This window comes from Fusarium solani (assembly GCF_023522795.1).
Source record: "Fusarium solani strain SB1 chromosome Unknown bctg00000012, whole genome shotgun sequence".
In the NCBI taxonomy this organism is placed as follows: Eukaryota; Fungi; Ascomycota; class Sordariomycetes; order Hypocreales; family Nectriaceae; genus Fusarium; species Fusarium solani.
This window is the reverse complement of record NW_027072146.1, coordinates 967795-982168: the sequence shown is the minus strand read 5'-3', so window position 1 is coordinate 982168 and position 14374 is coordinate 967795. Positions and strand designations below refer to the sequence as shown.

The 14374-nt window shown below is 52.3% G+C and overlaps 5 protein-coding genes across 5 annotated transcripts; 3 read left to right on the top strand and 2 right to left on the bottom strand.

The window, feature by feature from the left end:
• Positions 1–246: 246 nt before the first annotated feature.
• On the top strand, positions 247–1502 carry MRS44_016307 (uncharacterized protein; the record flags this gene model as incomplete). Its single annotated transcript, XM_046282074.2, has 4 exons — positions 247–608; positions 665–805; positions 854–971; positions 1026–1502. The coding sequence occupies 4 exons, from the start codon at positions 247–249 to the stop codon at positions 1500–1502; spliced, it is 1098 nt and encodes a 365-aa protein (XP_046131126.2).
• Positions 1503–4341: 2839 nt separating this feature from the next.
• Positions 4342–5676, bottom strand: MRS44_016306 (uncharacterized protein; the record flags this gene model as incomplete). Its single annotated transcript, XM_046270228.2, has 3 exons — positions 4342–4906; positions 4960–5534; positions 5602–5676. 3 exons carry the CDS (start codon positions 5674–5676, stop codon positions 4342–4344), a joined length of 1215 nt encoding a protein of 404 aa, XP_046131127.1.
• Positions 5677–6635: 959 nt separating this feature from the next.
• Positions 6636–7848, top strand: MRS44_016305 (uncharacterized protein; the record flags this gene model as incomplete). The annotated part of the gene is made up of 2 exons (XM_046270233.2): positions 6636–7100; positions 7156–7848. 2 exons carry the CDS (start codon positions 6636–6638, stop codon positions 7846–7848), a joined length of 1158 nt encoding a protein of 385 aa, XP_046131128.1.
• Positions 7849–10673: 2825 nt separating this feature from the next.
• On the top strand, positions 10674–12371 carry MRS44_016304 (uncharacterized protein; the record flags this gene model as incomplete). Its single annotated transcript, XM_046270234.2, has 1 exon — positions 10674–12371. One exon carries the CDS (start codon positions 10674–10676, stop codon positions 12369–12371), a length of 1698 nt encoding a protein of 565 aa, XP_046131129.2.
• Positions 12372–12701: 330 nt separating this feature from the next.
• MRS44_016303 (uncharacterized protein) lies at positions 12702–14190 on the bottom strand (the record flags this gene model as incomplete). Its single annotated transcript, XM_046270236.2, has 2 exons — positions 12702–13957; positions 14172–14190. 2 exons carry the CDS (start codon positions 14188–14190, stop codon positions 12702–12704), a joined length of 1275 nt encoding a protein of 424 aa, XP_046131130.2.
• Positions 14191–14374: the final 184 nt, after the last annotated feature.

The window sequence follows — 14374 nt, the reverse complement described above, 5'->3', positions numbered from 1 at the left end:
TCTGTTAGTGCCTATGCTTTGCTTCCCGCGTGGCACTATCTAAGCCACTGTACCTGATCGCCGGACCAACTCTGCGGGAATGGCTTCGAAAAAGTGGGCGGTGGCTTGCAACGCGGAGGAATAGCATCACCTTGGACAGCTAGGAAGAGTAACACGTTGTGTATAAATGGTTGGTCGCCTAATAAAACACATCCCACTAAAGACACAATCACAAACATATCAGCACATCCGAGATCTCTCCTCATCATGGCAGCCTCTCTTCCTAGCTTCGAACTTCCCTCCTCAACTAACGTGGTGGATGTCAGAGTCATTGACAGCACTGCGCGGCTGCGTATACCAATGACAACCTTTGTAAAGGACCATGTTCCGGGTCACGATTTCTTGGAGTGCCCTGCATACTCATTCTTGATCGAGCATCCATCCGGCCAGAAGCTCATCTTCGACTTGGGGCTTCGCAAGGACATTGGTGCTTCCCCACCAGCCATCCTCCAGTCTTTTGTCGCAGAGTCAGAGAAGTCGGGAGCTTCTGTAACCGTTGATACTGATGTTGCCTCGATTCTGAAAGAAGCTTCCATTGACTTGAACGACATCAAAGCCATCATCTGGAGGTATGTTGAGTCCTTTACCTGCAAACTGAAAGACTACTTACACCTGTGCTCCTCAGTCATTGGCATCTTGACCATTCTGGAGACCCCTCAACATTTCCCCCCACGACTTCTCTGGTTGTTGGCCCAGGGTTTAAAGACGTTCTTTTGCCCGGTTATCCTACAAACCCTGAAGGATTAATTCTCGAGACGGATTACAAGTACGTGGATGAGTTGGTGTATCCGGTACAGTTGCTGATACGAAACAGGGGGCGTGAACTTCACGAGATCGACTTTGACCCTCATTCAGGTGCCACAACGATTGGAGACATCCGTGCCGTCGACTACTTTCAGGATGGAAGTTTTTATCTTCTCGATTCTCCCGGTGTAAGAAAGCCAACCAACATACTGAAGTACTGGCGAGCTAACAGTGCTTTCTAGCATACCGTCGGTCATATGGCTGCGCTAGCTCGAACTACACCTTCGACCTTTGTTCTCATGGGTGCTGATACAGCCCATCACTGTGGCTCTTTCCGGCCTTCACAATATCTGCCTCTACCTGAAAATATCTCACCATCCCCGTTTTCTAGCCCGTCCTTCCTGCCTGGAAGTATTTGCCCAGGTGAAGTGCTAGCCAAAGTCCACCCACAACAGGTTCGAGATAAACCATTCTACCAGAATCTCTCAGATGCCCCAGATAGAAACGTGGCTGAGGCAGAAAAGTCAGTGGGCAAGGTCATTGAGCTTGATGCAAGGGACGATGTGTTCGTGGTCGTTGCCCACGATAGCACTCTTCTGGATGTGATCAATTTTTTCCCGGACAAGGTCAATGACTGGAAGGAAAATGGATGGAAGGAGAAGAGCAGGTGGAGGTTCTTGAAGGACTTCCACGCGGCCGTGGAGGCCCAGTCAGGGTAGAAGTCAGGGACAACACATGCAGGAGAATGGAGAATAGATGGGATCACAAGTTAGAGTCGCTTGGATGAAGCTATACGCCTACAAGGATACGGCATTTACCAAATTCCCCTTTTATGTATAATAGAGCCACAGCACCAGTTCGAGAGAACATTTTTGAAACCCCTTTGTGCGAACGGGTAGTTCCTCATTGAGGTTCAGCTTTCTCGTGGCAGCATGAGCGCCTGTACGGCCTCAGAACCCAGTTGACCATGCATCAAGTGCTTTAGATAACCACAGTCAAATATCAGGGGCCACGTATCGCTCATGTAGGTTACAACGCTACCAATGCGGGCTTGGTGGTGCTCGAGTTGGATCTAATTATGGGTTCGTTGGGGCTCTATCCAAGACGCCAAAGACGAATAGACGGGCAACGTATGGCAGATATCATACATATAAATCAACTGGTCGAATGTCCCTTTAAACAGGGACAGTGGTTGTGCAGACATGTTGAACTCGAAGATCAATACTCGTTAAAGATCTGCCACCCCGTTCTTCACTTTTGCCTCGTTGATCTTGCCAGTCTTTTCAAGCTAAAGTTTCGCAGCTTTCCGGGCATTCCTCTGTATTTGAGCAACACGCAATATCTTCAGCCTCAGTATCGCTTGATTGGAAAGGACAACCGAGTTCCAGATACAATCCAAGTCAGACTTGGCCTCCATTACTTTTTGTGGCCGCAGCCCAGAGTCCTCGTAGCTCTGAGCCTTCAACACAACAATCATACATGTAGAAGGTCTTCTTCCCCTCGCCACTACCATCTCTCGAGGTTGACCAAGTCGCTATTGTAGAGTCTACAGTGCGAAACAGCGAGGTTTCCAAGTCAACAATGAGAGTCTTTAGTACTACATCTATAACATTCAGATCTTTCGAGGATCAAGCGAAAGGTAGCATCTCCCAGTTGACTCGTTCATTTCAACTTCGAAGTGTCTTTGACGACAGTAGCTACATCGTGTCTCCCAAATCCACACCTGGAGACTTCAGCATGCAGCCTTTGCTTCTAGCGTCATCGCCACGTCAGTCCAGAACTGCGCCTTCAACAGGTGCTGCACCTAACAACAATTGAAAACCGCTGTGGAAGTACGCGTACACCTGTGCCAGTCACAGCCACCTGCGAGCATAAAACTACGACGACCACAGTTCTGTCTCTATCGACGTCGACAGGAGCGCTTGTATAGAGCCTCACTTCGGCATGGAACTTCCCGCCAAGCAGTCCCGAAAAGCCCTAAAGAGGCGCCAATTTAGCCTGGTGTTCCCGATGCCACACTTACTAGGGGCCCTGTCACTCCCACATGCCGCGCGTCAAGCTTTTGGTTACCCCTCTATCCCAATCATTCCCCCGGCAACTATCTCTTCCGTTGACACGGGGTTGAGCTACAGTAACAGTGGCTGCTTTGAAGTTGTGTGCCGAGCTCGCAATAGCTTCCGAGAGTTTTCGTTCTCTCGGTTTGGATGGCGAGTGGCTCGTCATCTCATCGACAGTGCCCAGTTCCTTGGCAGCTTGAAGATCCTTGTCCCTCTTGGAAAGTAGAGGCTAGGGCTGATCTTGGCTGCTTTTCCCTGCAGTGGGGTCGCGTCATTTTGCGCTTGATTTCCTGCTGAATCTTGAACTAACGGAAGACTTTGTCCGCCTTGAAAGACGTCTTGCAGCGACATCTCCAGCATGCACACATGTTAGGACTCTTCATCGGAGATGAGTGTCGCGCTCTCAGGAGCCGCTTAGGGCCCCAACTACCAGCACGTAAGCTTTTGGGGGGATTTAATCGCCGACTCCCGGCGGGATGCGGGCTCAACGAGTTTCCCGAGTCCGACGCACCAGATGCCGCGGGAACGGGAACTGATTCAGTGGCTAATTTTGGACCCTGAAGGAGTGAGTTTTGCTGACAGCCGAGTGCGATAATACAGTATGCACCGACCACAATGGCGGTCAATGCTAGACTCGAACCTACAGCGTCTTCCTGGGTTGTATCTGCAGCCCTGGCGCTTCTCCCTTGTTCCGCGTAGAGTATGGTCGATGCCGTTGGACGTTATGGTACTGTATGCTCCCACAAACTGTAACCCTCCCTCCCAGCCAGCCAGCCCAGCCACAGCTTCTCGGTTCAGTCCAGTATCGAGATTAGTTTTATGGATCGACAGTGGCTCCATGAGCCCAGCAACAAAATAAATATCCACCAGAAGAACCACAATTTCCGCCGTTCCCGCGGCACTTGAAGCAAACGCCGTCGGTCAGTTTCAAGACTCCGGAGGTTCCGGCCGGGCACGGGCAGGTCACGCCGGTGTAATTTAACAAGCTTTGATTGATGCACCATGTCGGCTCGGGGCGTGAGGCGCAATGCTTCATGCTCAATGCTCAATCAGTGCGTATCGGGCGCTGAAGAGAAGATCATGTGGTGGACGAGGTTGTGCAATGCGACACCAGGGCTGCCATCCAAGGTCGCCGAGTGACCAGCACAGCCCACCTGATGTCATGGCTTGCAGCTTGGCTTGGGCTGGGCTTTGACAACTGTCACAGTGAAAGACTCTGAGATCCAGCCAGGCGTAGGCGGCCACTGGCTCGCGTGTATTCTATTGACTTCCATAAGGGCATGATTCGTTGATCTGAACAAGCGCAGTCAAGCTTTTTATGCTCCGACTTGCTCCAGCTATCCTGTCCTTGTACCCGGGTATCGGTCTTGTCTGGGCCATTTCCACCGTCTAAAAGCAGTACTCCGTAGATGTAATACATGATTATACATTAAATAAAATACCTCGATACAGGTATCTCCAACTATATTCGTGAGAGAGGCCGTGTCTGAATCGAAACCCGCTATCCTCGGCGGTTGCCAGTGGTGGGAACAGGCTTCTCCAGCTTGACGCACCAGAGGAAGACATCCTCCAAGGGAAGCAGATACAGAAGATAGCGGTTGCAAAGCCAAGAAATGGCCACAACGCCCGTGGCGGCCAGCGCATCAAGATAGTAGTGGTTAGCTGTTGCCACAATGATTGTCAGGACAAACAACGGGTACACGATGCTCAGAACAGCAAAGAAGATCTGCCAGGCCTTGGACATGCGCTTCTCGCGGGGAGCGAGGCGGCGGCGGAAAATGCCAGAGTGGTACATGAGAACGGTGCCGATACAGAACGAGTAGCCAAAGTGCAGCGAGGGGAACGCCGCCAGCTGGTTGAAGAATTGGTTGGTAGCGTAGATGGACTCGGCGTCCTCGTGACGGACCGTATCGAAGAAGCCGTACTCCTCGGGCAGCAGACGAGGAGGCATGCAGGGATATGTTGTAAAGACGCAGAAGCTGACAATATTGGTAAGGCTCATCATGCGGCGGGCGGCGGCGAACTGGGCGTGGGTCGGCGCGGCATAGTAGTACCAGGCGAGGAAGCTATCGAGCGTTAGAATGGCTTCTTTCAGCAGAGGGATACAGCTATCACGTACCTGACAGTGACAGGAATATGGATGAGGGAGTAGGCCCGATTCAGGATCGTCAACATGGTTTGGTGGCCTTCTCTGAAGAAGGTTTGCACAGCAACCTCGCGCATGGGGAACAAGAAGCTAAAGGGACCATTTTGCTCAAAGTTCAGAATAGCAATACCGTGGCCCTCAGCCATCTTCCACACTCCATCAGTGGAAAAGATGAGGCCGCTGATACCCTTGATGCTGACGTAGAAGAGCAGGTTGATGGCCCAGTAGAACATCTCAACCAAGAAGGGAAACTTTTGTATGAAGCGGCTGTGGGGGTAGTTGGCGTATCGCGAGGAATTGGGCGTATGGACGATGGTGCCGCAGCATGATCGCTTCTTGGGAGGATGCGTCTCGGTCGTCGTGGCCGCTGCGGGCGTCAGCGAGGGCGAAGCCTCATCGAAGCTATCCGAGTCGTCAAAGATGTCATCTTGGTCACGCGGCTCGAGCTTTGCGTTGCCGAGGAGGCCCTCGTCTTGGTTTGAGGGTGAGATTGAATAGCCCCGAAGTCGATTGAAGTAGCAAGACGCAACCATGATGCCGACAATCATCTACACAGCACGCACACGTGCCCTGTTAGCAATTGAGCCGCGAAGTAAAGGCCGAACAAACACGTACGAAAGGCTCCACCACGGCGTGGTAGGCAAACTGTGGCTGGCCAACATCGGGCTGTTCTGGTGCCTTTTCCGCCATGATTTGCGTTGAGTTGAGTTATTCGGTCTAGACTATGAGAAGGAGAGGGGGAAAAAAGATAGACCAGACGAATAGCTTCAACCAACAACCGACTAAAAAGGATGCAAGTCAGGTCAGGGAAAGAAAAGAGAAAAGAATCGGCCGGCACCCAAGCAACAAACGGATTTGACACTCCCGTCGGTCGCTTGCTAGGGGGGCTTAGCGGGCCCCCCGGTGATAAGACAAGAGACCAGCTCTAGCCTGGTTTTGGGGCTGTGACACGCGATTCTCATTACGTGGTGAAGCGATGCGTCATTACAAGAGATTGATTCGCATCTCGAGGTGGACCCTGTCAGCCCCTGAAATGAAGGGCATCGCCAATCACTGGCCGGTCAGAGATTCTGTCTGACGTAGGATGCCCCCTCGACGTCGCTATCATTGGGCCCCCTCGAGACTCAACTTGCCCACACCCTCTTCCCCAGTCAGCAGTTGCCGAGGCCTCAGCACAGATTGGCCAATCCAGCCGCTACTGTACAATGCAACAGAACGCGCGGTGCCCCTGAGTCCTTGACGCGTGGTCTCACTGGACGCTAATCCGTCCGTCGGGGTGCAACAGCGCAGCGCTGTGCTATTCGGGGCGGGCTGTTTGCTGCAGGCTTTTCGCAGGCTTTTTCGCGGTTTCTTGCCTCCTGTAGCCACTGCATGCGCCAGCCTGCTAGGTACCTACTGCGCCCAGACACAGCCCGCAAGAGATTTTTCACCCTCCCGACTCGCCTTCTCACACTGGGTGGGCTGCGCAATTAAGGGGCCCAACACTGCGTGCGTCCCTCTCTCATTTAAGCTTATTACCATCGCACGCGCGCACCTCTGCCAAGTTCCGATTGTCCGTCCCTCCCTTCCATTTCATCTTTTTTTCCCTCTCTCTCCCTCTCTGTAACTGTGTGTCGCCCAATGAGCCGTCGCCTATTCAACTGCCTGGGATGACAGCCACTTCACCAAACCGAGGCCGGTCGGCCAGCCCTTCAGCCGCACCCCTCATCGCCAATGTTGACGCCGACGATTCCTACGACGAAGAGCGCCTCGACTGGGGAAAATCTGTGGGAGGATCTGTCTCTCGCTGGTCGGCCTGGCCGAGAAAGGTTTTGCGACTGCCCAGACCGAGAAAGTACGCCGCTCTCCTGCTGCTCACCGACGTTATCATCGTCAGCCTCGTCGTCCTCCTCTTCGAACCCCTCATCACTCTCCTCGTCCGCAATGAGGAGTTGTTTGGCGCCCGCCTCACCTTCCCCCTCGATGCTGCCCCCTCGGCTGCGCCCAAGCCGACCCAGGCTCCCCAGACGATACCTCGCATCTTCCACCAGACCATCGCTACCGATGTGATCCCTGAGAAATGGATTCACTCGCAGCAGACCTGCAAGGAGGCTTATAAGGATTTCGAGTACAAGGTCCGCTCGCCCGACCGACAACGCCCAGATTGTTTTGGTGCTAACTTGTTCGCAGCTTTGGACCGACGAGATTGCTCGCGACTTCATCGAGGCCGAATACTCATGGTTCTTGGATACCTGGGACGAGTACACATTCCCCATCCAGCGCGCCGACGCCATTCGTTACTTTGTCCTCTACCACTATGGAGGCATTTATCTCGACATGGACACCAACTGCAACCATACGATTCCTTTCGAGCAGCTCGAAGCTGATGGCGAGACGCACCACGCTGTGTTCAAGTCGACGACTCCCACTGGTGTCTCCAACGACCTGATGATCTCGTCTGCCGGCCACCCTGTTTTGTTGGCCACCATCTCCAAGCTCCTTTACTACAACGACATCACCCGCCCCTGGGCCAAGATACTGCCTCATGCCGCCATCATGATTGGCTCCGGACCCTTCTTCTTGAGTATGATCATCAAGAACTGGCTGCTCGACCAGCCATCGCTGCCCACCCCAGCAATCCAAGTCATCAACGCAACTGAGCTGGAGCCGTACATCACCGACCTGGAGGGCTGCTCTTGGCACCATGGAGACACCAAGACCCTCATGTGGGTTGGAGATCGCCCATGGGTCTGGTTCAGCTTGGGCGCCATCGGGCTGGTCCTGGGGCTCAACGTCATCAACTACCTTTTGCTACAGGCCACCAAGGGCGTCACCAAGCTCGTGTCTGTCACCGATGAGATGAAGAACGTCAAGTTGACATGAGGAAGGGGATTTAGTGATTTGGAAATAATATCTAATTAGGAAGATGTTGTCATCTTTTATTCAATAACGAAGCCGCCATGAATGTGCCTTTAACTACCGAAAGCCTACCTACCACTTATGTGCCTATTGAAACGCTACTGGGAATGACACTGGGTATTGACGACGGGTTCAAGGCCCGGCAACTATCTCCAGGATCTCCTACGGGGCTTCTAATTGCTGTGGACGATTCAGTAACAACGCTCGGGTCAGAGACTTCGATCACGTTCAGGTTCGACAAGGCGTATTTGCGAGACAGACCACAAAAGATAACGATAATACGGGGCTCGCATCGCAAAACCCTTGCACAGCCTCGGCACCGATCTTTGAATACGCGGATAAGTATCTGCTCGTCAAGCCTCGGACCCCCACAGTCAAACCGAAGATACGCTCCACTGCTCGCGAGGTCTATCCGAGCGCTCGTTCACGGTGTCCGCGGACGTCCTGGCACCGAGCTGAGACGTCGGTCTAACTTTTGACTGGGGCCAAGATGGACTGACAGAACGTCCGAGTACCCCTGCGTCTCTCATATGCCTTTCGGTCACAAATCCAGCTGATGCGGCCATGTCTGTTGGCAGTTTCGGTAAGCCCCAAATCTAGCACCGCCGTAATCTAAGCCCCGGCTGGATTCCAGCTGAGCGTATGCATCTCATGTGCCCTCATGTTGTGGCTCATTGCCTCACCTGCCAGGATGGTGCTTTCTAAGGCTTTGGTGCCAGAGTAGTCCTTGCGCAGGCCCCTTTCATGGATGGCCAAGTGCGCCCAAGACCAAGATCATGTCATTTCGGATATCTTTCAATACAGAGTGGTGTGCACTTGGAACATTTGGATCCAAATTTGGCGTGATGTCTGTCATCAAATAGCATCAGTCGTCTTCTGAGCTTAGCTGTCAGACCGATTGCCTCACACAGTAACGCGCGTTTGTTCCCGTTAGGAGATGAACCCGTCTCTTCAATGTTAGTTCAAGATTAAACCGACTGGTCAAATAAACTAGGTCTTGTTTCAGAACAGTCAACACGTAGCTCCTTGTACAGTATTCCTAGCCACCAGCAGCTTCTGCATCTCAGCGTGAAAGGTTTTTAAGGTTTCTCTACGCCATCTGCCAAGGTATCGGAAACCTACATTTTTCGTAGAAGAGATATATGCTTGATACCGCAAGGGCAGCTGACAGGTACTAGATCACTCCAGGGCTTATGTGCTTGGACATCCAGCAAGCACTCCTCCCAGGGGGCTCGTGTTCTCAAGCCAGTTTCGTTGCAGTGGAATACGCCAACAGAAATAACTGAAGACTGTTTAGATTTGTCACTAAGGCAGTGTGGCATCTTGTATAGTACTATCTATTGCCTATGGAGTTTTATCAACCAACTCGTCACCAGGCTAGGTGGCGCATGGCGCTCAGAACAAAGCGTTGGGGCGACGACAGGTGCAGCAAAACCAGACCTCAGGGTGGTCAATTTTGCATTCTTCAATGAATCCAAAGGTTTCGCAATGGAATAAACGCATTGCTTTCCTGATATTCTGCCCCATGCACATGCTTGAGTGTGTTGTCAGTCAGCATTGCATTGAACTCGACAGCAAAATGCTTGTCGATTTCATGACCATCATACGATTGTACACATGTCTTGACAGTAAGACAGTCAATGATCAAAAACGGAACAGTATCCCGTATAAAAAAGAACACTGATATAACGAAGAGCTAACCTTACTACTCACCCATATCTCCCATCAATCCCCCGGCTTGGAGATGGCTACCTGGTCCTAATCTTGGCAGATAGACGAAAGCCTTTTCCGTGTTTAATGCCTGCAGTCTAATGCCCTGTGCCGGAATTGGCGAGTATAGAGAAGTCTATCCTAATCACTTGAGTTCGCCACATGTACTGTCTTCTCCTGATAGGAAGGATTCATGTGTTCTCTGCACGCAGTTATCTTTGCCTTGTTCCTCCAGACCGTGACGCACACCCAAATATGAAAGTTTCTTTCAACGAGAACTTGTGCTATAAAAAAGAAGCTGCGGAGTCTTAATTATAGATTCTAGTCACCACCAACGATCATGCAGGTGCAAAACCTTTCCCTAAGAGAAACAAAGAAGCCGTAGGGTAGGTAGGTAGCTTACCATAGGTGGCTTCTTGATGCAAGGGTAAACTCTGCATGCCATATGGAATATTAAGCTATTCAAAAGATTAATTTTTAGCCTGGGTATTTGGTATCTCCTATTGAGATTAAATCACATTAGAATTTACGGAGTGGTAGCAGGTCACCAAGTCGTGCACGACACGAGATGGACAATCACATGGTACGGCACGTGCGTGAGAGCCTGGGTACTAGAACTGGTCCGTGCAGCACAACAGTCAGCAGCCAGCCAGCCCGACCTTTGCCCGACACAGGGCGATGGCATGCATTCATCACTGAAATGATCGCAACAAAGAATGTGCAAGCGTCGCTCCGCCCTCTTCTCATATTGACACGAGATCTTTGTCTTCTCTTTTTTTCATCACCAAGCTGCCGCCCTTTGATCCGCATTTCTCCCTGCATTAAAGAGGACCAGGGTGCCTTGACTGTGGGGTCGATCTAAGCCCTGTGTGGCCTAGAATCTACTGCTGAACCAAGCCTAGCGCCATCTGTCTCATCAAAGAAAAAACTGCGATTCTCAGGCATCCAGGAACATCAACAACCACCAAAGGCTGATATAAACCTTTGATCGCTCTTCAACAACAACACTGGAGACTGTCGCACTCCTTTATACCGTCTTTCTATAAGGATATACGCCTGTCAAAGGGTCCCGAAACCCGATGGATGGTCACAAGAATGGCGCCGGCCGTCGGCGCGGAAATCGGCGAGGGCCTCGCCACGGCTCATCCAACCGTGGCCAAGGCAACCCCCCTGCAGGACCATCATTCTCTGCCTCTGCAGGAGGCTCACAGCATCAGGCGAAGAAGACTGCTACTGTCGACCAACCGTCTCAGCCCCAACCCCAGCAAGCCGTTCCCCTCGGCACCCGTCGCTTCGATGGACTGCTGGCACAGAACCAGGTGCACCCTTTGGTCATCCGGACCATCACAGAAGATATGGGCTTTGAATATATGACACCGGTTCAAGCTGCCACTGTGGACGAGCTCTTGCCCCCAAACCGAAGCGACTGCCTCGTCCAGGCCAAGACAGGAACGGGAAAAACCATGGCCTTTCTGCTCCCAGCTCTCCAGACCATGCTTACAGAGAATCGACCTGTTGACGCCGGCATTTCACTCCTCGTCATCTCCCCTACCCGAGAACTGGCCATGCAGATTTCCACTGAAGCGACCAAGCTGCTCCAGAGACTGCCGCGCTATCGCGTCCAGATCGCCATCGGTGGCACGAACAAGGACCGCGAAGAGAAACAGATCCTCAGTGGTTGCGACATCCTCATTGCCACTCCTGGTCGTCTCTTGGATCACATGTCCAACGAAGAAATTGTCTATTCGCTGAGAAACGTCAACAGCCTCGTGCTCGATGAAGCTGATCGGCTGCTCGACATGGGCTTCATGAAGGATCTCAGAGAGATTGTCAACCGTCTTCCCGACAAGAAGGATACAAACCGACAAGGCATGCTCTTCTCCGCGACCATTGCCCCTCATGTTCAACAGGTAGCTGGCCTTGTTCTGGCTCCTGGATACAAGTTCATCTCGACCATCCCGGCCGGCGAAGTAAACACTCACGAGCGCGTTCCCCAGTTCCTTGTTGAGGTCCCGACCTTTGGAGCCGTCGCGGCCGCTATGGCAGGCTGTGTTCGTCAGGAGGCCGCTCAAGATGGAACTTTCAAAGCCATCCTGTTTGCCCCAACTGCTGCCCTCGCCGACTTCTATGGTCAAATTCTCTCTGCCCTTCCAGGACTGCCTCCAGTATCCGTCTTGCACAGCCGGATGTCGCAAAACAAGCGCACCAAAATCACAAACGAATACCGCGACTCTAGCAGCTCCATCCTCGTGGCTACAGACGTCGTTGCTCGTGGAATGGATTTCCCGGGCGTCACTACCGTGATCCAGGTCGGTCTTCCTGCTGACAAACAAAGCTACATCCATCGCCTTGGACGAACAGCACGCGCCGACGCTGATGGTCGAGGCGTTCTGATCGTTTCGGCTGCAGAGGCCTGGTTCCCCAAATGGTCTCTCAAGGAAATCACCCTGAGCCCCCGAGAGCCTGACCTGTCCCTGGCAGGGGAAGTGCTGAGTATTGCCGAGAAGATAGAGGAGGACGACAAAGCACGGATCTACCAAGCGTGGCTTGGTTACTACAACAACTACCTCAAGAACCTCAAATGGGACAAGGTTGAGTTGGTGAGACAAGCCAACGTCTACGCCAGGGAGGGGCTTGGATCTCCCGATACTCCCCCGATCGCAAAGACAACAGCTGGCAAGATGGGTTTGAGAGGTGTCAAGGGCTTGGTGACTGTCCCTGATCGGCCTCGGCAGAAGCATGGGGCTCCTCGGAACAGAGGTGCAGCTAGAGGCTGAGATCAAGAGGGCGAGCAAGTGTGGATGACAGAATTTGGTGAAGGGCTGATTTGAGCTTCAGATGAGAGTTGCGATGAGGGCTTATGAGCATGTTTGTCTTTGTGTAGTAATACTCGGCTAGACCAGATGTCTTATCTCTTTGGCAGTAGAGCGAACAATGATTGCGTTGCTTGGCGCTTGTAGACTTCTTTATCGATACACTGGTCTGAAGGAACTCACTCTTGATGGCTGCCTGAATCGCAATGGATGAAATGTGTGCAACTTGGTGCAGACGTAACTAACAAGTAGTATACAAATTGACTGACTATTGTACATGAACTACACTCCGATCTAATTTTGCAGTATTTCCTTATACTCAGGGAGATCCCACCCCTTAACATCCTCTCTGAGAATCCATTTGCTCAGCAAGTCCAACTTGAGGAGAGATGCGGCCCCTAGAGCGTAGTTCATCAGCTCAATACCCAAAGGGGAGGATGGTTTCCAAAAGTCATTCGTATCCTCAAGAACTCCCTCTTGGACCTGGCTCATGAAGGGCTGAAACTTGTCCTGATAGGCCTTGAGAGCCGCAGTGAGGCCAGCTTTGACGCCTTCTCCTGTCGACATGGAGCCCCCGACGTGCCTCCCTATTTCGCCGGCCAGGACGTAGGCCCCCACGATGCTAGAGGTTGTACCCATCCCAGTGTTTGCTGACGGACAGTAGGCAGCGTCCCCTACCAGTACTACCCGGTCCCGAAACCAAGAGTCCAGCTTTACAAGGCCCATGCGCTGGCAGTAAAAGTCATCAGACTTCTGTAGAGCCTCCAGAAGCTCCTCTGTCTGCCAGCCAGCGCCTTGGAAGACTTCTGTTAATGCCGCCTTTTCTTCTAAAACATCTCCCTGGCGAGCTTCGTTGAGCCTCTTCGAGTCTGTCGTGCAAGAAAGGTATACCTGAATGGCGTCAGGACGGTGCCGCCGGGCCATGATGCCCCGTCTGCCGGGCGCAATGTACATTGTGGCGATATACTCTTCCCCTTCCGTTATGGGCTGTGGGGATGTGAAGTATCCCACGAAGTCGCCTTCTAGAGGGTAAAATCCATCATTGGACTTGGATCCAAGCATCATTCTGCGAGTGCGTGATCCCTGACCATCAGCGCCAACCAGGAGGTCATATCGATCCGCTTTGCCATCTGCAAAATGGACTTGAACCGAATTATATCCATTCTCGATACTCTTAACTGAGTTGCTGAAGATGTACTTGACTCGATCCTTGCTGGCGTCGTGGATTAGTCGGACCAGGTCACCCCTCATGATCTCGTAGTCTGTTGTAAAGGCCTGTAAACCCTTGCCCGTTCTGTTCGCAGGGAAGAAGGCCCGACGTCTCCCAGAGCTATCGACAACTTGCATGCCCTCCTCGGGCGCCTGCTTGGCTCGGAATGCCTGCTCAAGGCCCATACGCTTCAGGACTTGCACACCATGACCTCGGAGATCCAGCTGGAGACCGTTCGTGCGCAGGTTGGCAAATCGCTCGACGACGGTGACATCATGTCCAAGTTTTGAGAGCCAAAAAGCCAGAGTGTTGCCGGCGATGCCTCCACCACTGATGAGGACTTTGATTCAAGACATTCTTGATGGGCAATGGGAGTGAGTGCCGAGTGGGTGTGCCGAATGAGAGGACGACAACCGTAACAGGGGCAAGTACCGGGAGATTCAATGAAAGACAGGGATTGAGATGCAGCTTTTTGAGTGCCAAGATGTAATGTGCGCAGATATTGGGTTAAATAGGGATTCTCCATGGACCGCTTACGTCCGGAGGCCGGTTACGGCCGAAACGGTCAGTCATGATGTTACTGGGAAACGCCTAGGCGTAGACTCTAGGCTTTGCCCCTCTTCTTGCCGCTTTTGAACTTGAAATTTAAGAACAGATCGCAAATAAAGCATATGGTTTGTCGAGCACTTGACTGCAGGAGAGGCTAGGTAGCGAGGAAACGATTAAGGTCCGGGGCCGAGACTGGCAAGGCGGTGTT